The sequence below is a fragment of the Prionailurus bengalensis genome, chromosome A2, assembly GCF_016509475.1.
Source record: "Prionailurus bengalensis isolate Pbe53 chromosome A2, Fcat_Pben_1.1_paternal_pri, whole genome shotgun sequence".
Lineage (NCBI taxonomy): Eukaryota > Metazoa > Chordata > Mammalia > Carnivora > Felidae > Prionailurus > Prionailurus bengalensis.
The window spans coordinates 121928656-121954662 of NC_057348.1; the positions used below are offsets into that span (position 1 = coordinate 121928656).

General features: G+C 50.1%; 1 protein-coding gene across 4 annotated transcripts in view; it reads left to right on the forward strand.

Moving 5' to 3' along the window:
• ADCYAP1R1 (ADCYAP receptor type I) overlaps positions 1-15647 on the forward strand; it is a 59250-nt gene extending 43603 nt beyond the window's left edge. Inside the window, exons 14-17 of one of the 4 annotated variants that reach the window (XM_043589200.1) lie at positions 542-625; positions 7851-7980; positions 9363-9404; positions 10841-15647. In XM_043589200.1, the coding sequence (XP_043445135.1) occupies positions 542-625; positions 7851-7980; positions 9363-9404; positions 10841-11029 (445 nt within the window). In that variant the 3' untranslated portion in view covers positions 11030-15647. Of the gene's footprint in view, positions 1-541; positions 626-4639; positions 4724-7850; positions 7981-9362; positions 9405-10840 lie in introns of all 4 variants that reach the window. The other 3 variants (XM_043589201.1, XM_043589198.1, XM_043589202.1) reach the window with 3 other exon arrangements.
• Positions 15648-26007: the final 10360 nt, after the last annotated feature.

The following is a 26007-nucleotide window of genomic DNA, read 5'->3' on the forward strand; positions in this document are numbered from 1 at the left end:
AGGAGACGGTGCTGCTGAGGACTGCAGGCTTTTTGCCAACACTTGCAACTCTGTCCACGCACATTTAGTGCCCACAAACACCCAGTGATCTGGTGGGCTGAGTAAGCATCCCTTTTTACAGCTGAGGGAGCTAGTTGTCAGCGTAGTGCAATGAATCCAGTAGGAGCAAGTGAAGCCATAGCTGTGGTGCCGCCAGCCCTTGGCTCTAAGCTTGACTACACCATCTTTCCTGTCCTCGAGGAAATGACAGATGAGAGATGGTGTTCAATAAGTGTATAAGCAAGGCTTCCTGGAAGAAGCGGCCCCAATGGGATCCAGCCTTGTAGAGAACTGCCCCCCTCCCAGAGCGCTTTGGGCTGGGAGGTGTCTGCTGTGGGGGGAGGGGAGACTATCGGGGGGATGGGAAGGGGCAGGACCTGGTGGGAGAGGAGATTTCAGGACTGTGCCTGAGTCCCCTTGGGCCACCAGAGTTATGTGTGGGGCGGAGGGGCCCCTTCAGATCTGCCCACAACAGCTTTCCGATTTTTTCCTCTGTTTCCAGAACAAATTTAAGCCTGGGAGTCCCCAAGAAAGCCCGAGAGGACCCCCTGCCTGTGCCCTCAGACCAGCATTCACTCCCTTTCCTGTAGGTTGGTTCCAGCTGCTTAGATGATAAGGGTTTGAGATGGTGCTTCTGTTGGAGGCTTGGACCCCCGCAGAGGGTGGTAGCACTGAGCCACCCACACTCTTTCACCTGGTGCTCCTGATGAAATGAGTCACTGGCACCAGGACTTGGGCAGGGGCCAGGCGTGGAGTGTGGGCCTGGGTCAGGGCTTGGCATGTGCTCTGGCTCATTGTCGTCTGGGGTGGGGGTTAGGGCTCAGCCTGAGGCTGGGATCAGGGTTAGTCTGCTGTTTCCTGCCCTTAGCTTTGCGAGAAGCCGGCTGGCTCAGAAAAGGGAGGGTGAGTTCCCACACAGACATGAACTGTGCTGAGACCGTCTCCAGGAGCTGGCTTTACTCCCAGCTGTCTCTCCATTACAGGATGGGCATTGGAAGCTGGGTCTGGTCTCGGGGAGAGAACCCCCATCTGTATTTCCCTCAGGGACCTTGCAGAGCAGGTCTGCACAGCCCCTTGGGTGAAGGAAGGAGATGAGAGCGGATATCATGATGTAGATAGCAGGGCTGTGACATACCCAGCGTCTGAAGGATGACCTCGACTCCACAGACAGGCTCTGTGGTGGCAGAAATGCAGCCAGGATGCCATCAGTCCAGGAGCTCAGCCCACAGCCTAAGGCTTCCAGTTCACATGGGGCTCCATTTCCCACTTCCAAAGCACCCCTCCTCTGTCTAGGAGGGCCCCGTCCTCACAACTCCTGTTAGGGATCAGCAGCGGGGGAATGGTTACTCCTATTTTGCAGATGAAGAAACTGAGGCCCAGAGAAGGAAAGTGACACCACCTGCGACCACCCAGCAAGTCAGTGTCTAGACAAAGCCTTGAGCTCAGATGCCCTGACGCCCCAGGCTGGGGAGGGGGCACAGAGGGTGAGCTTGTCCTCAGTGGTGGGGGAGGAGGGAGAGGTGGGCAGAGAAGCTCCAAGATCTGCTGAGCTGAGCTGAGCTTCCGGCCAGAGTACCAGCATGGTGTGCAGCGCTTGCCTGGGGGCTGGGCCAGGGTTCTGGGGCTTTACAGCATCTTGCCATCATGAGGGACCCTATGGAGAATGTTCGGTTCAGACTGAGACCTTCTGTAGGTCTGCCAACTATCCCAGTGCTTCAGTGATCACTAGGAACAAGGTGAAATAGACAGGGGTGCTGCCTCAAAGCCGCCCCCACCACCACAGGATGGGGGTCTGACATTCTGTCCGGCATTTCCTAGGGCTACAGCAGCTTTGCACACAAAAGTCACCAAAGCTCCAAAGCTTCCATGGAGTTTAGCCTGTGACCAAAACAGGGATCGAAGAAACTGTGTGCTGCCTCCCTGGGTTACACACTGAAGTGCTGAGACCTGGAAGTGGCTTTGACCTTCCTGCAGATACACAGCAAAGCCTTGGCAGAACCAGACCCGGGAGCCAGGGCTTCCTGGTTTCCAAATGCAGCCGTGGGCCCTGCACCTGCCATGGGGATCTCCAGCCTTCTGATTCAGTTCCCGCCCAGCACCCTTGTCTGAATGTCTTATCCTCCCTTGGGTCCAAATCAGAACTGAGTTCACCAGCCGGTCTGGGTTTATGTCTTCCTTTTGATTAAATTCCTTTCACTAATTGTAGTGACTTTTTAGAGGTCATGACATCTCTTCCTTTCTCACATCTATATCTGGCTTTTCTGCCCCTCTCTTGTGTCATTTCAGTGGGTCCCTTTGCACAGAGCCATTGAAGGTTTGGGAGAAGTGGAGTATTTGGGAAGAAGGCCACTTACCTCTTTGCGCAGATCCTTCTCCTGAGAGGCCTCCCAGGCATCAGGTCCCCCCACTTTGTTTACCCTTCCCTGTCCGAGACCCACATCTTTACGAGGGGCCTGATCTCCCAGCTAACTAAGTGGCCTCTAAGGAAATCAGAGGAGTCTGTATTTACTGTGTCCAGGGCCCAGGAAGGTCAGGGACCACAACTTGGGAGCTCAGAGACGGAACAGTCTCAGAAGAGAGTAGCTGAAGCTTTAGAATTCAGGGTGAGGGCTTAAGCCTGGTGGGGACGGGGCGGCCTCTGAGGTTTGGGTTCCTGGGCCCTCAGCCAGGCCATGGTTAAGGGATCAGGCCACTGGCTGTAGGAGAAAGTAGCCAGCCATTCAATCTGGACCAGGTAGAGAATAAATTTAGAGGCTACAATGGTTCCCATTCCCGAATACCCAATTAAGTTGTTGTAATTTGTGAGAAAAAAACATACTTATGTGTCCATCTGTCTCTTCATATGTGTATGAAACAGACCTTTGACATTCACTGAGGACACATGAAGAAACTTCTCAAATATGGGACTTCCTCATGACAGTGTGTTTCGAGCTTCGAGTTGTATGTGGATCACCTAGGGACCTTGTTAAAATGCAGATCCGGAGCCAGCAGGGCTGGGGCGGCACCTAAGATTCTGCATCTCTAAGAAGCTCTCAGGTGGTACTGATGCCGCTGATCTGGATAGCAGAGCCTCACGCAGGACCTCACATCCCATGTCTGTAAAGTGGGCCAGTAGTGCCCTCACAGAGGGGTGTGAACTGAGAGGTGCCATTTGTTAAGTGGGAACACCACGCTTGACTGTGGCAAGGGTCCTGGGTGGACCTCGGCTTGCCTCCTTTTTGAAGTGTGTGATTCACATTCGTGCCTCAGCAAAATGACATGTCTCCACATGTCAAGGACCTTCAGACTTCCTCTCAAAGATCGGGAATCACAGATTACAAATCAGTGAATGCCCAAGGTCTGGTTTCTTCATGTGTATTTGTTCTCATGTGTATCAGATCCCTGCAGATAGATCCGTTCACCAGCAGGTGCCAGGAGCTCGGTACCTCATGGTGCCTGAGGAGGGTTCGTGAGGGAGGCTGCTCTTTTGAGGTCTGATGAGAGAACACAGCTCTTCATCCATGTCTTACACGCTTATCAGAGAAGGAGAAGAAGTGTCTGTGGCTTGTCCCCACCCACGCAGAAGCAGGACCGTGATGAGCTAGAACAGATGGAAATTCCGCCTGACCTCTCTGAGGGGGTGGAATTTCTCAGTGCCTCACCCAGGCTAGTAGGGCTAACCCGGGGCTCACCTGTGGATGCCTGGGTGTTTCTGCAGGCAGTGGGGCGGTACCCAAAAGGGGCCCTTCTCAGCCTTCAGCCCCTGCCCTTTGAACTTCAGAAAGTCTAGCCCAGCACTGTGCTGTAGACCTCTCAGCAGGGACAGCAGTGCCCTAGCCTGTGCTCTCCAGTATGGGAGCCACTAGCTGCACGTGGCCGTTGAGTCCTGGCAAGGTGGCTAGGGGAACGGAGGAAAGCGGATTTCTAATTTGATTTAATTTTCATTCCAGTAGCTGCCGATGGGTAGTGGCTGTCCTGTTGGACAGTGCAGATCGAGACCAATTAACAATCTCTTCCGGCCATCCCAACTCTTCCCCCCCCCCCGCCCCCCGTATGCCCGCACTGCACTGCCTGGGGGCTCAGAGAGGACGAGGTGCAGGCAGAAGAGTGAGAGGTGTAGAGGAGAAAGACCAGTGGACACCCAAGCCCAGGACTGGCCTGATTCAGGCTGGGTGGGCCCGGGCTAGGCAGCACGAGGTCCACGGGATGTGTTTCCGGCTGCCCACCTGGCTGAGTGACCTCCGACAAGGCCGTGCTCTGAGCCTGGACCTGACTCAGCCAATTTCTGGGGCCCCTGCTTGAGAGCCAGCCCCGCCCCCACCTTCAGAACACACGTTCCCGCCAGCTCCCCTTACCTGTCTGTGGACCCAGCGTGAGTGCTCGTTGCGTGCACGTGTGTTCGTGCACACACCTGTACACGTATGGGCATGCATTTCTATGTCCAGAGCTGACCATGTCTTGGCCCCTGGCTTCCTCATCCTCTTCCATGCCACTGCCCCAGCCCTGTCTCCATCCCTGGGCTCCTCTGCCCTCCCCTGAGCCTTGTCGCTCCAGGTCCACCTCAGTTTCTTCATTGCCCGATGCCCCCAGCTGACAGAAGTGCTGATCTTGTCACACCCAGCAGCTGCGTGCAGAAATGCTACTGCAAGCCACAGCGGGCTCAGCAGCACCCTTGCAAGATGTCAGAACTGTCCACCATAACTCTGTAAGTGTGCGTGGCGTGGCTGTGGCCGGGAGGCCCGGAGGGGAGGGGGCCGCATGCTGCTGCCGCTGCCCGGAGCTTGCATCCTGCCGGCTGGATGAGAGCGGAGAGCAAGCCTGTGCCTCCAGCCCGGCCCTTTCTGCACTGTTGCATGTTGTTGTCTGTGTGTCTTGTGAGTTCTCTGCAGCCTCGAGGCCCTCGGGGCGGGGTGGGGCGGGGTGGGGGGAGGTCGTGGGGACGGAGTGGCAGGGCTGAGGCCTGGAAGCCTCTCCTGCAGCCGCCCCGATGTGTGGTCTTCCCAGAATCCCCCACTTCCCTGGGCTCGTCTTTGCAGCTGCCAAATCAAGTTCTAAGACCCTTAGAGCTTGAGTTCTCAGAGACCGTCCCCCTGCACGGGACAGGACCCTCACCCTGAGGAACCTCACTCACGCTTCATGTGCCAAGTGGCTTAATCCCCACACTGACCCTATGAGATGGGTTCTTGTAGAAACGCCATTTTACAGATAAGAAAACGGAATGCAGAGAGGTGAAGTACTCACTCAAGGTCACATAATTGGCGTCTCTAAGTGAAGCTCAGTCTTAACTTGGAAATTGCTTGAAGTGGAGGAACCCGCTCTAATTTGGGCAGCTCTGACCAAATTGGAAGGTCTTCTTGGTATTTTTTAGGCTCTCTGCCCATTCATGCCTCTTTCGGGCAGGACAGAGGCCGAGGCCTGTGCCACTGTCTCTGTGGCTTAACCAGATCACAGGGTGATTCTGTGACTGACCTCCAAGGGGTCCCAAGGCTCACACCATATATCCCCATTCCATGGCCTCTGGTCAGCTCTGAAGCAGAGAGGTCCCAGAAGTATGGGCCCTAGTGGCCTCCTCATCCGCCCTCTCTGCCCCATCTACCAAAGGGGTCACTGGGATGCCCTGGGTCCCTGACAGAAGTCCCCATCCATTCCAGGGGATGGCTGCAGGGCCACCAGGGAGGAAAAGTGTGGCCCTTGCTGCCATTTGCCACATGGCCAGGAAGTTGGAAGGACCTGAGCTCATGTCTGAAAGGGCCCTGCTTCTCACACGATGGGCCCATCCATCTACTGCCACCATGAAAGCTGGAGAGGCTTGGCCTTTTGGTTTCCAAGACACTTTGGAACTGTAGGGTCAAGTCCCTGCAAACAGGCCCACGTGTGTAGAGGAGGCAGGGAAGGAGGAGGGCAGGGACAACAGGCACGCCCCAGGGCTGCCTTCCCTCCTGAGCCCCTTCAATTAAGCTTCACTTGTAAAATAACCCCTTTAGGCAGGGTTGCAGAGTGGTTCCCCAGCCGCCCACATACCTCAGTTCCAGGCCACTTGCCTCTCCTTTTTGGACCTTCGTTTTTCAGCCATCACTCCCTGTTGCCTCTGGTGCTAGCCACTGGATGCGCAGAGATGAGTAGGACCCGAGCCCCGGGTCGTGGTCAGGTTTCAGAGCTCTGAGGCTTTCGTACGGTCTGGACGTTCGTTTACCCTTTCACGGGCAGGCAGGTGCCTTCTGAGCGGGAAGCCCCCAGCCTGGCATGTGCTGGGTGCTGGCCAGGGAAGGTAACTGATAAGCACCATGCCTACCTCCAAGGAGCCACAGTCTGAGAGAGGATAGACCACTCAAGAACCACACCTGGGCTCAGAGTGGGACCTCCTCACATCCTGTTGGCTCCAGCCCTGGTTCTGGGGCACCTGGGTCCCACAGAACGGGCTGCCTGTGAGCAGGGATGGAAGGCATGGGCACTGGCTCTCTGGGGGGCTTCTTCCTTCCAGGGCTGAGTGGTGGTCCACCTGTAGGTCTTCTTAGGCTACCCCTCCTCTTTCCTTTGTGTCGCCTTCTCTGCTTTTCTTTTTTCCCTTCCCCCTCCCTCCTTCCTTCCCTCTCATTTGAAACTGGGAAGCCAAGGGCCTCACTCAGACTCCATAGATTCACCTTCTCCTAAAATCTGGAGCCCCCACATGCAACAGAACATTCTCTCCCACAAAGGCTGGGATGGGGAAGAGCACAGGGTACATATGTAACTGCCCCAACTCAAAGGGTCATCCCACACCCGGCTGTCCATCCCTGTGGACAATAACTGAGAGGGAGGGGAGCCAAACCTCCCACTTATCCCCAACTCCGATGGCCCAGGGGGCAGACTGCACCTGCAGGGCAGGGCTGGCTCTTCCAGAAGATCCAGAGGGAGCCAGTACACTGGGGTGGGCGAGGATGGGGTGCTACTCTTGGAGACTCCCTGGGAGTACCCCTTCTGATAGAAGAGGACCCACAAGGATATGCAATATTTACCCTCCAGATGTCATACCATGGCTCTGTGCCCCCGCCCATCAGAGCAGAGCCCCACCCACTGGGCTTAGCAGCCAATGGCCAGCAGGCTCAGGAGGCACGGAAGTCCCTTTGGTCCTGTCTGTCTTTAACCCACAAGCTCCGAGCAGATAGCCTCCTCTCTCTTGACTGTTTCCCTGGTGGCAGGTTCCTCTGGCTTAGTTGGTGCTTGTTTATTCCCAGTGTCAGTAAATCCTTCCTAAGGTCCCTCCTAGGTCTCACCCACTGGGCACAGCATCTCTCCCCCCGACCCCCCCGCCCCACCCTGGGCTGCACTTCCCCATCACTCTCCATGAGTGTCCTGGCAACCCCAGACTCAGAAAAGCCCACTGCCTCTGTGGCCTCTTAGGGGGTCGTCTTTTTAGGCACGTGGAACTTCCTTCCAGAGCAGGAGAGGGTTTGCTTTGCTTGAGGGTCCATGATGTCATTCAAGCCTTCTGAATCCAATCCCTCTATTTGCACTGACTTCACTTTTCCCAGGGGGTTTGCGCCTCCCACAAGGGGTGTCTGTCAATCACACACTCCTGTGTGCATTTTTAGTGACTCTACAGGATACGGACATGGCCTAGAGGGACGGGATGTCCCCCGAGAACCTCCCAGGGAGTTCTGGAAGGCCTGCTCTGTCGGCCACCATTCGTCCCAGGCCCCATTCTTTCTAGGAAAGAATCCCAAGAGGGTCTGTGGACAGCAGCCCCAGCCCTGGGGGAGAGCAGGGAGCTGGGACCGGCGTCTCTGCCCTCCCTGGTTCCAGCATCAAGACTTGGCAGTTCCCCAGAACAATATCTTGTTCTCTCCCGACAGACGGCTAGCCCGGTCCACCCTGCTGCTCATCCCGCTATTTGGAATCCACTACACGGTATTCGCCTTCTCCCCGGAGAACGTCAGCAAGAGGGAGAGGCTTGTGTTTGAGCTGGGGCTGGGCTCCTTCCAGGTAGGTGTGGCAGAAATGGCAGGTGGAACTCGTGGAGAGCCAGGGAGGGCCCTGGCCCCTGACCTGCCAGCGGTTCTGACTTCTTTAACCCAGTCTCAGCCTCGTGTTTCTGTCTCTGAAATGAGTACTAGAAGAGAGGGGAGCTGGGCGAGCCCCTTCTGCCGTGTACCCTGTGGGCTCCCGAGAGAACACACACTGATGTCTTGTTGCCGCATCTGGGCGTTCTGAGCAAGGCCTCCCTTGGGTGCCCATCCCTCACCTTCAGCCTGGGACGTGAGCAGAGTGCTCTCCAGAGACCTCTGTGTCCACAGCCTGACTGCAGTCTACAGACCATGTCTCTTCTGAGCGCTGGAGCTCGGTCTTACCCCGGTTGGGGTCGCCAGCACAGGACTTGGCCACAGAGAGCAGAATGAGCTGAACAGGTAGATGAGCAAAGAGATGCATAAATGATCCAGGGACTAGCAAGTGGGGAGCCATGAATCCATGCATGGAGGCATAGGTAGGTGGGGTTTTCAGTATGTGAGGGAAGGAGTGAGCGAGTTGGTATGAGGATGCACAGTGACTGCATTAACAGATGGCAGCCCAGGTGGCCAGTGAAAGTAGCAGTGGCAACCTTGGGTCCCTAGGACAGAGCACCTCTCCCTAAGCCAGCTGTTTAACCCAGCTTCTTGATGGTCTAACACAGAAGGTTACTCTGTGTATCTGACTTAATCTCTTCCCCCACCCCGCCCCCATTTTAACCCAAGGCCATTTCACCTGTTAGAGTTCTTAGCCTGGTGAGGCTGGGAGTTGTACAGACACAGCCCCAGCTTGGGAGTCAGAACCCAGGGCTTCTGTCTTAGCACAGAAAATTCTAAATGCAAAGAATATGCGTAAAGGTAGGAAGACTAGACAGCTGCCTGCTCTGTGCCGGGCATTTACTCGTGTGTGTTGTGTGTGCTGTGTACAAGAGGATCTGGCCAAAGTGGGGTGGGATGGGGAGGTATCAGGGATAGAGACATAGGTCTGTTCTATCCTGGAGTAGTGCCGTCCTCAGGGTCCTGCAAACTGGTTAGGGGGCCCAGAGAACATCCAACGGACATCTAGGACAAGCTTCTTGTAGAAAGTAGGATAGAGCTGGCCCTTGGGAATGGGAAGGATCTGACCTAGGAAATGTGAGATCCAAAGTCGGGGTGTAGCCATTTGGCCTCATGGGGACGGCCATCTTGGTTCAGCAGAACTTTACCCATCTTACTGCAGGTTCCTGGGCAGGTGGCCTCCTATCCAGTTCATTATATTTTTCTGCCTTCTAGGGTCATTCCCCTTTTCCTCCACCTCCTATACTCCCAGTGCACAAGGTCCCTTGCTAGCATTCTCAGGTTATTTTTGCTCTTTCTCCCTAGGGTTTTGTGGTGGCTGTTCTCTACTGTTTTCTGAATGGGGAGGTAAGACTCTGGCCCTCTGACTTCTTAACAATGGAGGTGGGGATTGCCAGGGAGCAGGCAGGTAGGGACATCGCCTGCTGCCTACCAGAGCTGATTCCCTAGACCAGGGCAATGTCAGGCTCCCAGCACCTGGACGAGGGGGAAGGCAGTGGTGCTAGGGTCTCCTGACAGCCTCCACCCCGTGCCAGAATCTCTCCCACTTTGTCTACTGTGCACGGCATCAGCTGTGCCTGGAAAGGCATTGCCTGCTGAACACAGCCCTTCCTGGCAAGGCTTGCATAGTAAGACTACCTTAGTAAAGAAAAATGGAAAGTGAGGAAGGGTGAGGTACAGACAATGGGACCTATAGTTTATGAGGCTGTGATGAGCAGGGCTGCTGAGGAGGGACTCTGGGGACTTGGAAGAGACCCCGGGAGAGGCCTAGAACCTTCTTGTATTGTTCCATTCCCAGGATGATGCTTTTGAATAGAGCCCATAACAGAGGTGCTGGGATAGGGATGGGGACTGAATGGGTGGGATGGGTTTAGAGAGTGGGCAGGAATCATTGCATCTGTGCTGGCATCTTGCCTGCATGACCTCAGCAGGCTCCCCCTCTTTTTGCATGTGAGAAACCAGAAGTTAGGGTTCAATGATTGCCAAGACAATCTATGGGAAGGTCAGATGAGGATAGATAAGGAGACAGAGCCCTGCAGGGGGTGGCTGGGGAGTCAGGAAGTGGGAGTGTGTGGAGCTTACCAGGAGCCTGTGGGGGAGGTGGGGGCTGGAACTGGAGGGCTGGATGCTGGTACCACTCACTTCTAGTCGTGCAGTTCATGCACTAAGCAAATGTGCTGGACTGAGGGGGCATATGGAGGCTGAAACTGGCCATGCCCTGTACTTAACTATGCTAACAGCAACATGGGGGGTGTGTTCAGCCAGAGAGTGCATTATTTAGTGGTCCTCAACCCTGACTGCATATTGGAATCCACTGGGAAGCTTTACAACCTATGGATGCCTTACCGCAGAGATTCTGATGTAATTGTTCTGGGATATGATATGGGCATCTGGACTTTTAAAGCTGTCCAGGTAATTCTAATCTGCGGCCCACTGTTAATGGTCTGAGAGAGTGGGGCTCCTTGCCCTGATCTGCCTGACCCAAGGGCCTGTGAGCTGGTCTCTGACTATGGAGCACCAAGGCCCAGGAACAGAGGCCCACAGAGAACAAGAAGCCACTGGAGGGTCTTGCTCAGTGACTTGGGAAAGGGGCTGAGGTCAGCTCCTCAGAGGCCTTCTTTCCCATTGGTGGCCTTGAGGGCTACAAGTGCCATTTGGGAGTTGCTGGGGTACTGCAGGAGGTGGCAGGGCCAGCCTGGGAGGGGTCCCGGGCAGAGCATTCAGGTGGATGAGGCTAGAGAAGGTGTCTGTCTGGAAGTGATCGTCCAAGTTGCTCCCTGCAGGTACAGGCGGAGATCAAGCGTAAGTGGCGGAGCTGGAAGGTGAACCGCTACTTTGCTGTGGACTTCAAACACCGGCACCCATCCCTGGCCAGCAGCGGGGTGAATGGGGGCACCCAGCTCTCCATCCTGAGCAAGAGCAGCTCCCAGATCCGCATGTCCGGCCTCCCAGCTGACAACCTGGCCACCTGAGCCCCCGCTCCCCTCCTCCTCTCCTCCACACGCAGGCTGGGGTTTGTGGGCAGGCGCCGGCCCACGCATGTTGTGCTTCTTCTCTCACTTCGGGCGGGCCTGAGGCTGGAGGCTGGGCTCCCTGAGGTGGGAGAAGGATGCAGGGCGCAGATGGGTTATTTCCTCTCCCTGTTTGGCGCTGGCCCCACCCACCGTGGGCCGCTGGGCCCTGATCCAGACATGTAAATACGCCACAAATTTTGAAAAGTTGTCTCATTCCCTACCCCTTTGCCCACTGTCCCTGCTCACCTCAAGCAAGTCCCCAGCTTTACCCTGCCCTGTTTCCACCAGCCTCAGTGATCTCCTTGACCTTGTCAGTGAGGCCCTGTCAACTGAGGCTGACGACCTTGCTTTGGGGGCTTGGGGTGGGCATGTCCAACAGCCACCCCCCCACCAAGTGTCTGACTTTCAGCGTGGACTCCTTGAATCTCCTTGCCACCTGAGGCCCTTCTCAGACCTGGCCCAGTGTCTGAGGCCTGCCAGAGGTCCAACTTGGGCTCCCAGAGCATCCTTTAGTGCAGGCAAGACCTGAGTCGAGACTCCTTCATACCCTCCCCCAGCATCTTGGTGTCTAGGTGCCCAGCTCCTGGGTACAAGGGCGGTGGGATAGCTCCAGAGTTTTTCCACTCAGAGACTTGATTTTGGGTGTGGGGCTAAGGGTCCCAGAATGTTCTGGTGCTCTTCATTTGGTAGAAGAAAGATTGCCAAGAGCCAGAAATGTGGATGTGATTGGAAAGGAGATGGAAAGAGTTTGGGGCTCCCATGGAAGAAGACCTTCACTGGCTCCATTATTTTACCCCCAACTCAAGGTGAGAGGGGGTTCATCTGGTAGCCTCCCTTCTGCCCCTCCCATCCCCAGGCATCAGCTGCGGACTGTGAGAGATGGATGCCTCAGAGACACTGCTCCCTACCCATGCCTAAGCCTTCCCCCTCCTCATTTCTTCTTAAGTTAAAGCCATGATTAGGATGAACCAGCCGCCTTCCTGTGATGTCAGTGAATCCTGAAACACCTTATGCCTCCATGTGCCCGAGTCCAGGGCCTAGATTTCCCCCTCACCCCACCCCCATGGACAATGCGGATCCCAGCCACCAGCTCTTTGGGCTTGGGCTCAGCTACTGAAATATCTCTGAGACCTTTGCAAAGACTTCCCTCTGTGTATTCTTGACATTGAATCACCACGGACACTAGTGTCCTAGAGTGTTGGGAGGGGAAGGCACACATGCCATGCCTGTTAGCAGAAGCTGCAAGTGGGAGCGATGGCAGATCCCCAATGCCTGTTATGGTTCTCCAGATGCAAATTGCTTGGCCACAGTCTAGGAATTCAAGATGGGGTGCAACTGGGTTGGGGGAAGATGGACAGAAGTGCTAGAGTGCCATGGCCCATGTGGGGGGCCCATTTCATTCTATGTCAACTTTTGGTGGTGTTCCTGTCCAAGTGTGTTTGTGGACTTGTTTCATGATCATGTTCTGGAATGCTTGGGGAATTTGTGTGGAGAGGAAATACTGCTTAGCTTGGTTTTATAAAGAGGAAGGGGCTTGGGGGTCTGTTTTTGGAGAGGTCTTCAAAGTGACTGGAGAGGACTTAGTTGCTTTGTTTGGAGACAAGCCCTGTGTCCGTGGCCAGTGAAGCACTGTGGGTCCCTGGGTCTTTGGCAAACCTAGAATCTGCCCTAGTTGGGCTCAGACTACTGATATTGTGGACATGCAGCTCCCTGTTCTGGGCCTTGGTTTCTCCATTTGTGGGATGCAGGGACTTCTAAAGCTTCTCTAGGCTCTGTATGTCAGTAATTCTCCAGTTCAAAAGTAAGCAGATAAAAGGGCATGCATCATTGTTATGTGTATCATCTAAGGTTTTGAAGTGTACATGTTTGTGTATATGTGGAGGGAAGGGAGGATGCTGTTTATTTTCTCTTTCTTAGAAAGGAAACATCTGTTTCTTCCACTGGGACACCACAGTGGAAGCTGGTGGGCCAGAGGGAAAGGTCATGACAGGGACAATTGGACAGGTTCCTTGGGCGTGATGTGCTGACCCAGCCGTGTGCCTAGCCAGGGCAGGGTGCCACGGCTGCTTGGATAGTAGCCACCTCCAGATCCTAGGAGCAGTCCCTTAACTGGACCCCATTTCTTCACCCCTGTCCCCACCAGCAGATCTGCTTCACTGTGGAAAAAGAGACTTTGATTTTATACACACACACACACACACACACACACACACACACACACGTCATCAGCAAAAACATCATCAGGCCTGAATTCCATGTGCTGTGCTGTCACCTGAGCCCTGGGTTGCATCCTTGTAGAGGTTCCAGGTTCCCGTTGGTCTGTGGTTTGTTTTTCTGTCTGAATGAGTTATTGCCAGTCTTGTGAACTAGATGTACCCAATGTATTTCAAATGTTCCAGGAGGTTAGGCAGCTGGCTTAAAGGCCACTGGCAGTGGGTGAGAAGCATAAGGTTTGGGTAAAAACCTTCCCTCTCTAGTCTTGGTTTTCAAATCTGTAAAATGGGAAGTAAGACTAGATGATTTGTGTAGCCTAGTGCATGTTTGGAATTCTCTGTCTAAATACCAGCCATCTAGTTACAGGGAATGGGCCCCAGGCAGGGATTGTGGTATTTGCCTGACTGGAAAGGATAAGAAATCCTGTGCAGCCAGGAGGGGTTTGAGGGCCTTGGGAATGGTTAGGTTGGAGAAGAGCAGAGGTATCCAACTCCTTGACTCTAGAAGATCATTACCAGGAAGGGTTGTTGTTGTTGTTGTTGTTTTTTTTTTCTTCTTTCTTGCAATCCTAAAGGGCAACTGTCACCCAGGGGAGGCTGAATTCTCCTTGGAATGAAGCGATTTTTCAACCTTTTCCATGAATGTCCCGCCATGGGAAAGGCCGTGTTAGGAGAGAGTCTCCAGCCCTAGGGGAAATGGGATTTCAAGTCAGGGATGCTGAGGCTGTCAGGGAATCTGAGAGGGAAGTGTGTGTGATTTGGGCAGGGGGGAGGGGTTCAATGGCTTTTTGGTGGTACCCAGCACTGTGGGCTTCTTAACCCCCTACTAGAGGCTGGGCTACTTTTCCTGTCTCAGTGGGTAGCTCTGTGGCCCTCCTTGACATATCCAGTGGCCTGCAGTGATTCCTTCTCGGACCCTTACCCCTCCCCAAACCAGCTTCTCCAGGGATCAGGGCCAGGCAGCTGGAGCTGGGCCCAAGGCTCGAAGTACACATCATCACTCACCAAGTGTGCTCATTCACCTCCTTCATCTGACCCTTTCCCTTCCTGGAAGGAAAGCTAGAAGAAGCTTTCTTTGTGATTCTGTGAGTACCCTTGACCCCTTCAAGGTCACTCCAAAGTGAAAGCAGTGAGTGCTTTGTCATCGTAAATTCCTGCCTGAGCCCAGACCATGGAAGCCTGCCAGAAGAGCTCTGAGCAGGGAGCGGGGAACCCAGGCTTCTCCCAGCTTTGCCACTGACCTGGCCTTGACCCCATCCCCATATATCTTCAGGGAGACTCACAAAGCACTAGATCTGGGAAAGAAAATGGAGATCTGCAGGTCAAACCTCCCCGTTGGGCTGATGAGAAATCACTTACCAGCAGGCCTAGCACAGTGCCTGTATTGTGTCGGGATCCAATATGCTTTACAAACCTGAGTGAGAAAGTGGGCCCTCCAGCATGTGCCCAGCCCTGCACGTGAGCCAGAATAAAGTGTCCGTACAGAAAACATTCAGCCTTGCGCAAGAGAGGGGCTCTGGCTACAGAAGTTGTTAGGACTCCATATTGCAGGAGGAACAATGGTGTCAGTGTGGCATGGGGAGACCTGTGTTGTAGCTCAGGCCTTACCACCTGCTCTGTCCTCCAAGGCTTGGCCTCTTCGAGCCTCTGCTTCCTAATATGAGACATGGGAGGACATGATTTGCAGCCTGCTCCTCAGGCCAGTGATAAGGTTGAAATGAGACATTCTTGTGTGTAAAAGGGCTTTGGAAACTACGCAGGTAGGGGCTGGTTTCTGGGGTGAAGATCCCTGAAAGGGATCCCATGCTGTTTGTCAACTACTTTGAGCCCTCCTGGGTTAACCTTTGCCCCACTTGTAAAACCACCAGCACCGGGGGTAAGGGGAAGGCCAGTGGGCTCTGACAGACACAGAATTCCAGGCTTATCTCTGCCAACAACTGAATAGTTTGTTCCTGGCGTTAGGATGGGAGAATTTCATGTGGGTGGTGATTTCCATGTCACTTGCATGGGAATCCTTCAAGGATCTGGGATATCCCTGAAGTGGGCTATGTGCCCCTTTCTTCTTTCCCTAAATGTGAAGTCCTGGGATGCGTCTGTGCTTGGCCATTTGTGTCTTGTCTTATGTCCGTGTTTTATAGTTTGCCCTGTGAGGGCTGAAGTGGGGCAGTCCCCAGCATCCCAGACGTGGCTCCAGGCTTGCTTGTGGAACCAGGCTCACCTGTGTTTCATCTCCCACAATAAAGATAAACCCCGCAGACCTCACTGCTACTGCTGCCGCCATTAATGCTGTGCTCACAACCTTGTCCTGGATTTTAAGGATGTCAACCTGCTGTAGATAACTCAATAAATGTCTTATCATTTTTCCTGGTGGCTGTAACTTGGCAGAAGTGGAGGGCAGGGAGGAGAGGAGGTAAGGAGGGGAGGAAATCTGATCATCCAGAGTAATCTGGTTTACACAGTCCTGTGGCCTTCTGGATTCCAAGGGAGAGGTGTGAGAACAAGCATAAATGAGCTTAGGTTGGGCTTGGAAGAGTCAGGTCCTAGGATCATGCAAACTGAATGGAATGAAGGTGTCTTGGATGTTTTGGGTTCCTAGAAATGGAAGTAACTCACCCTACGGTCTCTGATGCCTCGTGGCCTTCATATTGTTTTATCAGCACGGCTACCAGATCCCTCAAAGCTTGCCTACAGTGAGCATTTCATTCCAGGTAAGCACAGGTGCATCACTGGCTGCCAGAGTCCCTCCCCCTAATCTGGATATTCAGAACCATCATCCCAGGCCAGACCAGTTAATGAATTCCAGGTAACCTCCGTTTCCTTGAATTTCTACCGACTGTCACAACTTCCAGTGCCCATTTTTATATGAGTCAGAATTTACAGTTGCCGGCAACAGAAGATAATTTTGACTGATAATTCAGAAAAGGGGTTTAGGAGAAAGATGTTGGGCACCTCCTAGAACTCTCTTGAGGCTGGAGAAAAACAGCAAAGGTGTTTCAAGCTGGAGCATGCCATGGAACTGGTGACAAAGCTGTTGACTGCTGCTGCTGCCAGCCCAGAAGCCTCTTCTGTACCAGCGACCCCCCTCATCATAGTTACCAGTTCTGAGCAGGGAGCTTTGCTGCCATCCTCACCAGCAAAGCAGATTCCACGTGCAGCCTCTTAAGTCTCTCACTTCTGAATTGAAGCCTCACATGAGTCCGTTAGATTGGCTGTGTCCCAGCTGCAAAGGAGGCTGGAAATTTGACTTTTCTGGATTCTACCTTGGGTAAGTCAGGCTCCCCAGTCTAGGAATTTCCTAAAAGCCCTGAAATAGCGAATGTCCATTACAGCAGGCCTGAGGTCTACAGCTACGGCAGAAAGCCCTAGCACCCTGTAGTGATTGGGTGGGCCACTCTGAAGAAGTCAGTCCATGACAAGATAAATCCCAACCAGATAACATGTGAGCCCTACAAGCAGATAGGCCTCTTGCCAAATGCACCAGGTATCTAGTGGGGGGTGTTCCCCAGCTATTTCTGCTTCCTAGGATTGCCCCTCCTTTTTCCTCTCCAGGTCTTCCTCTTCTTGAACCCTAAAAAATATTACCAGGTTTATGTCATATAACCCACTTAGCAGATATCTTGGCTGCTTTCAAAATGGAACCTACCCTCAATGGGTGAAAATCAATCTCTGCATGTCAGACTCTGTTGACCACTCAGAAAGAAGACTTCTCTAGTGCCTAGAAGTCTAGTGTCACTGATGTGACCCTGATAAAATGAGGTTCTGTATGTTTCGTTCTTGGAGGTCACATTCCAGAAGCAAAGATAAGGAGCCAGAAGTAACTGGAACCTTGAATTCTGTGTTACACTTTGAATTTCTTGGCAACCGTGAAGATCATCAAACTACTAAATCCTGTCTTATCCATTTCACCAAATCTATCAACTATTCCAGGCCTCTTTTCTGCCAAGCCCCTTAAAAGAATGCCTTCAACTCCGGTTATTCCTGATGATGTTCTTTGCTACTGGTAGTGTGAGAAATTCCTCTTGGGTACCCAGTGGTTCTCAAGCATTAGCATGTATCAGAATCACCTGAAGTATTGTGAAAATGCATATTGCTGGACCTAAATTTCTCATCCAGCAGTTGTGAAGTAGGGCCTACCTCATGTTCTGCATTTCTAAAAAGTTTCCAGGTGCAGGTGCTGCTTTGGTCTGGAGACTATACTTTAGGAAGCACTGTTCTAGACACTCTACCAAGGACACCAGCTGGACATCACAGTCCCTTTCTGTGAACCTTGGGCCTGGACAATGATTAATTTCCCAAGGTGGGGAGGACAAATGCAGATGTCAGCAGCATAAGCTTTAGTCAACTTTTCTTCTCAGGCCACTGTCTTAGGGAAAGGAGGCAGAAAGTTCCAAGAGGAAATCAGCCCATAGATGTACTTTTAGTCTCACAGTGTAAGATCATCTCTGAACCAACTAGGATGGATTTCAGTGGGCTATAAAATAAAAACATAAAAATAAAATATGTGGTTTAACAAAGATAGAAGTTAATTTTTACCACGTTAAAGAAGTCCAGTGGTAAACACTCCAAAGTTGGTGTGGTGGTGTTATGGTCTCTCTGAGGACTCAAACTTCCCTCTTTCTGCTCCTGCATTCTTAGCATGTGACTTCCAGTCTCAAGGTCACATGATTCAAGATGGCTCCTGGAGGTCTGGACATCACCAGATTCAGGGGCAGTCAGAGTAGGCAAGATGCCTCTCCTCCTAATTTGTTCATTTTGTTTTAAGAAGCCTCACATCTGCTTATATCTTTTTGGCCAACAATTAATCACATGGCCATAGTTTACTGCAAGGCAGGCAGTATTATGCACCCCTAAGAAAATTGGAAGCAGAGAGTAGATACTGTCTGGCAAACAGTAATTTGTGTGCTAGTCTCAAACTCCCATAGGTGGTGGTCACTGAATTCATCCACACCTGTGAAAAACCAGAGGCTGAATGATCCCACTGATGTCCCACTCTCCAACAGTGGGAACAAAGTGAGGGATACAGTCTCCAACCTTGTCCATAGAAGGACTCTGGAGGGCCCCACTCATAATTGAGGGAGCTTTTTATGCCCACGCATAGGAAGCTCTGGTGTGAGGCATGAGGGCATGTCTGCATTGTTTCTGGTTTTCTCCACGCTGCTTGCTCTCTCATGACTACATTTCCTGAGTGGATCTGCTCTGCCATGGATTCTACATTATATATCTTTTTAATTGGTGGGATCATCAGAGTAGTAATGTAGTTATATAGTTCACTTTTTTTTTTTTGTCTTTGAATTTTTGTCAGTTGCTCGCAAGTGAACTCAAGTGAGGTACTTCTGAGCTTCCCAACTTTGTTGGACTGCACCCTGGTGACGCCCATTGCTGCTGTTCTGGTCTGGGTGTGCAGATGGCTTATTCCCCCTGTTCTGGGTGCAAGATTATAATTTTGATGTGTGAAACTCAGTCACAAAGAGCTCTTCTAATTTTTAGAATACTATCTTGTAAATGCTCATGTAAAGATAGTTTTCCTTGGCCTCTGAAATAATTGTTTCCTAAATTTCTATATGGGAGAGGCTTACGGGTATCAATGTTTTTACAAGACGGATGATGGCAGTAGGATATGTGCCTTTCAGTTGTTTAGTTAACAAATACTTGTTGAGTATCTAACTCCTCATTTAGCAAATATCACCTCAATGCTTACTGTGTGCCGGGAACTGTTCTGTCACTGGTAATCATCACAGATGAGGGCCCTGCTCTCCAAGATCTTACATTCTAAATAAGGAAAGAGAGAGATGAGGTGATTTCAGATAGAGAGAAAGTGTTATAAAGAAAACAGCTGTTGATAAGTAGAGAGTACTGGGATCGGCCAGCCAGGGGAGACCTATTTAGGATGCAGACATTAAGTACCTGAACATTCTGCCCCTCTCAGACTCGTTAACCCATCCCCTGTGGATCTCTGCAACACCAAAGGGAAAAGCATTCAATGTAGAGGAACCAGCAAGAGAAAATGCACCAAAGTGTGAAATGCATATTCAAAGAAGGGCATCTACTTACCTAGGGCTGTTGTAACATTACCATAAACCAAGTCACTTAAAACAACAGAAATTAATTCTTTCACAGTTCTGGAGGCCAGCAGGCTGAAATTAAGGTGTCAGCAGGGTACTCAAATGCTCTAAAGGCCCTGAAGGCTCTACAGGAGGATCTGTTCTGTACCTTTCTCTTAGCTTCCTGTCTTGCTGGCAATTCTTGTATTCCTTGGCCTGGAGAGGCATCACTCCAGCTTTTCCTCAGTTATCACATGGCTTTCTCCCTGTATGTCTGTCTGTGTATCTGTGTCTTCCACTCTTACAGGGATACCAGTCATATTGGGTTTAGAACCCACCCTAATCTAATATAACCCCATATTAACTAATTACATCTGCAAAGACCCTATTTTCACATAAGGGCACATTGACAGGTATCTGGAATTAGGATTTCAGTGTGTCTTTTGAGGGGACATGTTTCAATGCACAGCAAAGGTCAAGAAAGTTTGAACCTTCACTGGTTAAGCTAATTCACTGCTTTGACTTTGATAATTTGGCAGAGGTAGGGATTGATGATGGAAATGTGGGGCAAAGGTGGGTGTCACAGCCTCCTCTCATCCACAGTCATCCCTCAGCACCACTAATGCATTCGAGTAAAAAAAAAACAAAACAAAAACATGCATCAGCCCTGGCCCACCCAGTCCTGGTCTGGTCTTTTGCTGAGAATTTCTCATGTTTCCCATGGAAATTGACTGACTCCTCAGATTCCATTGCCAGATCACAACCCCCACAGCAGCATCAAAATGCTTAGGGGGCCCAGTCTCAGCAGGTGAAGCTGGATGAAATTCATTCAGGAAGGCTAGACACTGACCTTGTGTCACTGTCCAAATAACCCCAGCTTTCAAAGAAGTTGAGTGCCCATTCCAAAGCAGAAGCAAAAGCAAACTGAAAAAATGACAGCTACACATACTCATGGAAGCCAGACTTGCTTAAAACCATCATTTACATATATTCCAACTCATACAGACCTTCACATGGAGATTTAGGAGTGAAGTCCCACCACGTCAATGGGAATGATCTTTGTTTTGGCCCTCAGGGCTTACTCTCAGGCTACCCCTCTCAGTCATTCTCTCTCATTTCCTTTCAAGACAGTCCGTGCCCCCAGTCTATTACAATCTCTTTACTTACTTTCTCGCACCCTGGGTCCCTCCTCTCTGCCTTTAATCTAGATTCAGGTATGGGCTGGTGGTCAACATTTTCCTTGAGATAATACCCTTTTTGTGTCCCTGTGTTTTGGGTTTCCTGATATTTGAGAGTCATCTGTGATTTTCTCCACAACCCTCTTCTTCTTAGACACTCTCTCCATGGGCGAAAACTTTCACTTTTATTAATTAACTATGACCTCAGTTGGTCATGAAGAGTTGAACCCCAACTCTTCATCTCCAGGCACAATCTATTGGCAAAGGCAGGGGTTTGTGCCATAAGTACTATGGAGAGAGTTGAGTGAACTTCAGGTCCAGCACCACAGACAGTTCCAACATACTATAAGTACTTGAGAGTCAAATCTTTTTGTGGCTAATTTATCCAACTTGATCAAAGGCAAATCTGAGATTTATAAAGCCTGAAACACATATAATTGGGGGGAGGCTCTTTAATAAAAAATGCAAAATTTAAATTCAAATTTATTTATTTTTATTTTATTTATTTATTTATTTTTTAATTTTTTTTTCAACGTTTATTTATTTTTGGGACAGAGAGAGACAGAGCATGAATGGGGGAGGGGCAGAGAGAGAGGGAGACACAGAATCAGAAGCAGGCTCCAGGCTCTGAGCCATCAGCCCAGAGCCCGATGCGGGGCTCGAACTCACGGACCGCAAGATCGTGACCTGGCTGAAGTCGGACGCTTAACCGACTGCGCCACCCAGGCGCCCTAAATTCAAATTTAGTTATAACAATGAGATGTTCTTTTTTAGAATGAGAAAATTTGACAACTGTCACAAATATTTTAAAATCCCCCCAAAATGTATAATATTTATATTAATTACTCTATGACACTTTTGTCTACTTTTTGGGTTATCCACTCTTTGGTTATATCTTATTTTGGATAATAATTTTTAAATCATTCTCTATACAGATAATTGAAATCTAATTTAGTCACATGATTAATAAAATATGTAGTTTACTATTGATAATTTGGTCTCAGTACCAGTAAGAACAGAATCCTCCACTTAAAATGTTACATATCTGGTGATTGGATGATTATTTTCACAGACTAGTGCCTGGTCCCATATATGCCAAACTTTGTTTCTCCGCAAACAATGGAGTCACAATGCCAGACACTGTAGGACACTTTCACATTTTGATATGATCTCTAGCCCTCTGTTTTTATATGTAATGCTGAATGAAATATAATAGTATGCCTAGAAGGCTTAGTAATAATCTAACTATATAATGAAGCAACAGTACATTTCTTAATTGTAACCCAAACTGAATGTATCTCTAACACTACTCAACATGTGACATGGTGCTGCATTTTTAGTCTCTTGAAACATATAGTATTTTGACTGTTAGAGACACCTGCTAATAGCTGGGGAAGGGGTTTGGTAAGTCAACTTTTCCAGGAGAATTTTTTTTAAGTCTGAGTATTAATGAACAAATGGATAAGAAGAGAGGAAAGAAATACCATTAAAAGCAGCAAACGTAGTATGAGCAAAGACTTACTGACTTTCTTCTGAAAAGCTTTCCATGATCCCAAATCTGGCTAAATCCTCTCTGGTATTTTCTCCTAGAATTCTGTACTGAAGTCCTACTGAATGCGAGCATTCATGCAAAAAATTTTAATGGCATGTCTATTAAGTTCTATATGTTTTAGATGCCTGGGATAAAACCATGAGTTAAGGATAAGATTTTTTTTTCTTGTAGGGAATACATTCTAATCAGAAAGGCAGAAAAAATATAGGTAAATAATAACATAGTTTCAGGTTGTGCTATATGTAGTGCTACAAAGTAGGATAATGGGATAGAGCAGATTTTAATAGGGTGCTCTGGACAAGCCTCTCAAGAAGGTGACATTTGAGTTGAGTGCTAAAAGACAAGGGTATGGCCATTCAAAGATCAAAAGGGCAATGATCTGAAGAGTGCAAAGATCCTGAGGTAGGTACAGACTTCGTGGTGTTCCTAGAAACAGAAAAATGACCAGTGTGGCTAGAATGTCTGATTAACAAGGCTGGTAAGCAAACTTTAGTTTCAAATACATAGAAATTATGGGCGAAGAGTGATATGTATACATATGTACATGTTTAGAAATATAGCAGAACTAATGCAAGAAAGGGAAATCTCCAGGGGATGGGAATAAGGAGAGTGGAAATAAGCAATGAGTATAGCAAGTCCTGGGGAAGGTCGTAATGTTTGAGAAGCAGGCAGTGACCAGGTCATGTAGTGCCTTGTAGGCCATGATAAGAAATCTGGAATATTTCTCAAGAGCGGTAGAAAGTCTTGGGAGCGTTTTAAGCTAGAAAGTGAGGAACATGCACTTCATGTGTTCAAATCACTCTGGCAGCCTTGTAGAGAATGGACTGTAGGCTCATCCAGAGGCAGCTACCATTGTCCAGATGAGAAAGATGATCTCTCAGCTTGGAGTCGAGCTGTAGCAGTGGACATGGTGAGAAACTACTGGATCAGGGGCATTTGGAGCTCAAGCCAGTGGGAGTTGCTCTTGGGTTGGGCATGGTAAGGGAAAGATGATGATCAAGTTCTTGAACAATGGCTAGGGTGGAGGTGCCATTAGTGTAGATGAAGAGGAGGAGGGTAGACTGTGGGGGAGACTCGAAGAGTTCCGTTACAGAAGGGTCAACTTCTAATGTCACTGACTTAGTCAGGAGTCAGGAAAAAAGAAGCCATTCTGGGTATTCCAAGTATGAGGAGTTTTAATAGGGGGAATAAGAGGCTCAGAGAAGAGTTGGACAGGCTGAAGGAGTGAGACTCAGCCTGCACTGAACCCACCCCCTGCCCCAGCAGCACCAGGATCTGAGGCTGGGCCTTGGCCCACAAAGCAGGCACCATGGAAACACAGAGAGTGCAGAAGACAGGTGTCCTGGTCTCTGCAAGTGGCCTAGTGAGTGGACCTGCCTCCTCATTCATTTGCATCACGAGCAGGGAAATACTTAAAACAGGTCACGACCCAACCTGTCATTTAAGCTGAACGAGCAAGTGAGGCAAGAGCAAATATAAAAAGCCCAGGAACTGAGAACCCATTTGTCCCCCAGTCAATACACCTAGAGGCACGTTTCCTGATCTTGAGTTCTTTGGGAGGAAAATTAGTGCGTGGGTCTGCACTGCCCCCTTCTGGTCACTCAGTTATCAACAAGACAGCGCCAAGCTCCTTTCTGGAAATCGCAGGAGCCCTTCCCAGCAGGGATTTCTCTGCCAACCCGACTTGTTTCCACACAATGACTCATAAATGAGATAATGAAGGGCAAGAGCAAGTTAAAATATTTACTATAATTAACATCGGGATGAAAAACTTACATCTTAAATTGCCTGCGGAGAGACTGTGGCCTAGAGAGGATTTTGCATTGGGTTTAACCCTCTGTATTTTTCGTTGGCAAGAATACACTTATGTTTTTTTCTCATCATACAGAAAGTTGATTTCTGAAGACCACAAAAATATAACAAACATATGTTCAGTGTCATTTAGGAGGTAAATATGTGCCTAAGAGTTTTCACACTCAGTTGTAAACATGAATATACACGTTTATTCATTCATTCGTTCCTCAGATTTCCACTGAGGTGTTTGCTGTGTCCTGCCTCCCATGCTGTGGGAGACACGGAGGTGAAAGAGGTAAGGACTCTGATCTTGAGGAGCTTGCTGTTTGTAAGGAAGTAAATAACTAAGAAGGCAAACCGGGAGATGTGCCTTAACAGACACTATTGGTACCCACCCAGGTCCAGATGCTGCAGGTGTGGGCTGCTGATGGTGTCCCTGCCCCCTTCTCCAGATGGTCGCTGAGGGATGCCCAAGGGGTGATACCACCCTCCCTCCATACTTCCCATCAGGTGAAGCCTGTGTCCAGGGACTGACGGATGGAGGGATAGGACAGCCCAGTCCCTTGCCTCTGTGTGGCACTGTGCAGGGGCAGGAGGGGGCTGATTCTGCTGAAATGACATCTCTGCCCATCCCTTTCCTCCGTCCCTCCCTGTTTTCCTCATTCCACGACAGTTTCTCCCAAGGGCACCCCCCTCCGTAAGTTACTTGCTCGAGATTCTCCATTTCAGGCTCTGCTTCTACAGAATCCAGATAAAAACATGTGCCATTGAAAAGGCTCAGGACAGACCATATCTAGCTTTAGGATCAGGAAAATGTGCCTGGAAGGTTAGGTTAGATTTGAGCACTTTAGACATGATCGTTCATTCCACAAACACATATTGACGGAGTGCCTTCTATGAACTGGGCAGGCTTCCAGGCCTTGGGGACCCAGCAGCAAATATGGTAAGGTCTTGTTATCACTGGCATTTACAGTCTAGTGGGAAGGGAAAGAGACAAGAAAACAAGTGATGGACGATTAGATAAATTGAAGTAAGTTCTGTAGTGAAAATAAAATATGCCAACTAGTTAATGTCACCAAGTTTCTTTCCTACAGTTTTCCAAAAACTTGCCCATGGGGACAAATGTGCTAATTCTTTTCATCCAGTGGTTGAGGTCTCAGTCAGTGTCAACTCCCAGAATTCCTGCTATGGATGGTTAGTTTAAACCATAGCATTGACCACTGAGCGTATCCCACACCGTTTCGAACAAGCACTGTATTTGGTTTCTCGGAACATTCTCTAGGCTTTCCACATTTAAGGCATTGAAGTCTTTCATTTAGTCTCTGGATTCAGAGCCAAGAGTCCCTCTAAAGGACCAGGGATGGTGTAAACCAGTAGGAGACAAGTCTCTGCCATTTCTGGTAGTGAATGCCTCTGGTCACCTGATGAATGGCCCTGGTGACAAAGGCAGGTGGCCTTTGTGACCTAGTGGACCTTGGGTCCTTCTGGGAGCCCAGGCTGTCCTCGTTCTGCATGGCTATCAGTTCCATTCTCCATGCCAGTGTCCTGAGAATATGCTGTCCTTTGATCTAATAAGCCTTCCGAAGACCTGTGGCCTTAAGACCTAAAACTTCTCACTGGTCTGTAAGCTCTCGCAGTAGGGGTGTGTTTTATTCATCTTTCTATGCCCCATAGGGCACAAAACAATTTTACTGCACAGGAGTTAACGAGTGATGTTTGTGGAAGTGAGTGACTTCCAGGACGCTTTTTAATCCCCATTTGCTTGCCTTACTCATGCTCCCCAAAGGCCAGGCCACAGTCCTCTCTCCATCGGACAAGCCTCATGCCCTTTCCAGCCTTTGCTGCCTTTTCTCAGCCTGTTCTCCTGCTCAGTGGCTGTGTGGGGAATTTAAAGAAACCCCTGGGCTTTTGAGATAGCTAGCCTGCAGTGGAATCCCAAAGTCTGTGACTTAGAGCAAATGGCTTCTAAGCATACAGTCTCCCACTCCTGCCTGTACAGAGTAGCTGCTCAACATATTTCGTTCCCCAGCTCCCATCTTCCACCCCCTTCACTTCTGAAATAGTCTGTGTTCCCAATAACAAAAGGACTCACCTTTCCAATCTCACCTCTTCCACAAAGGCTGTCATGATCACTGGGATGGAAGAGTGACCTTAGAGC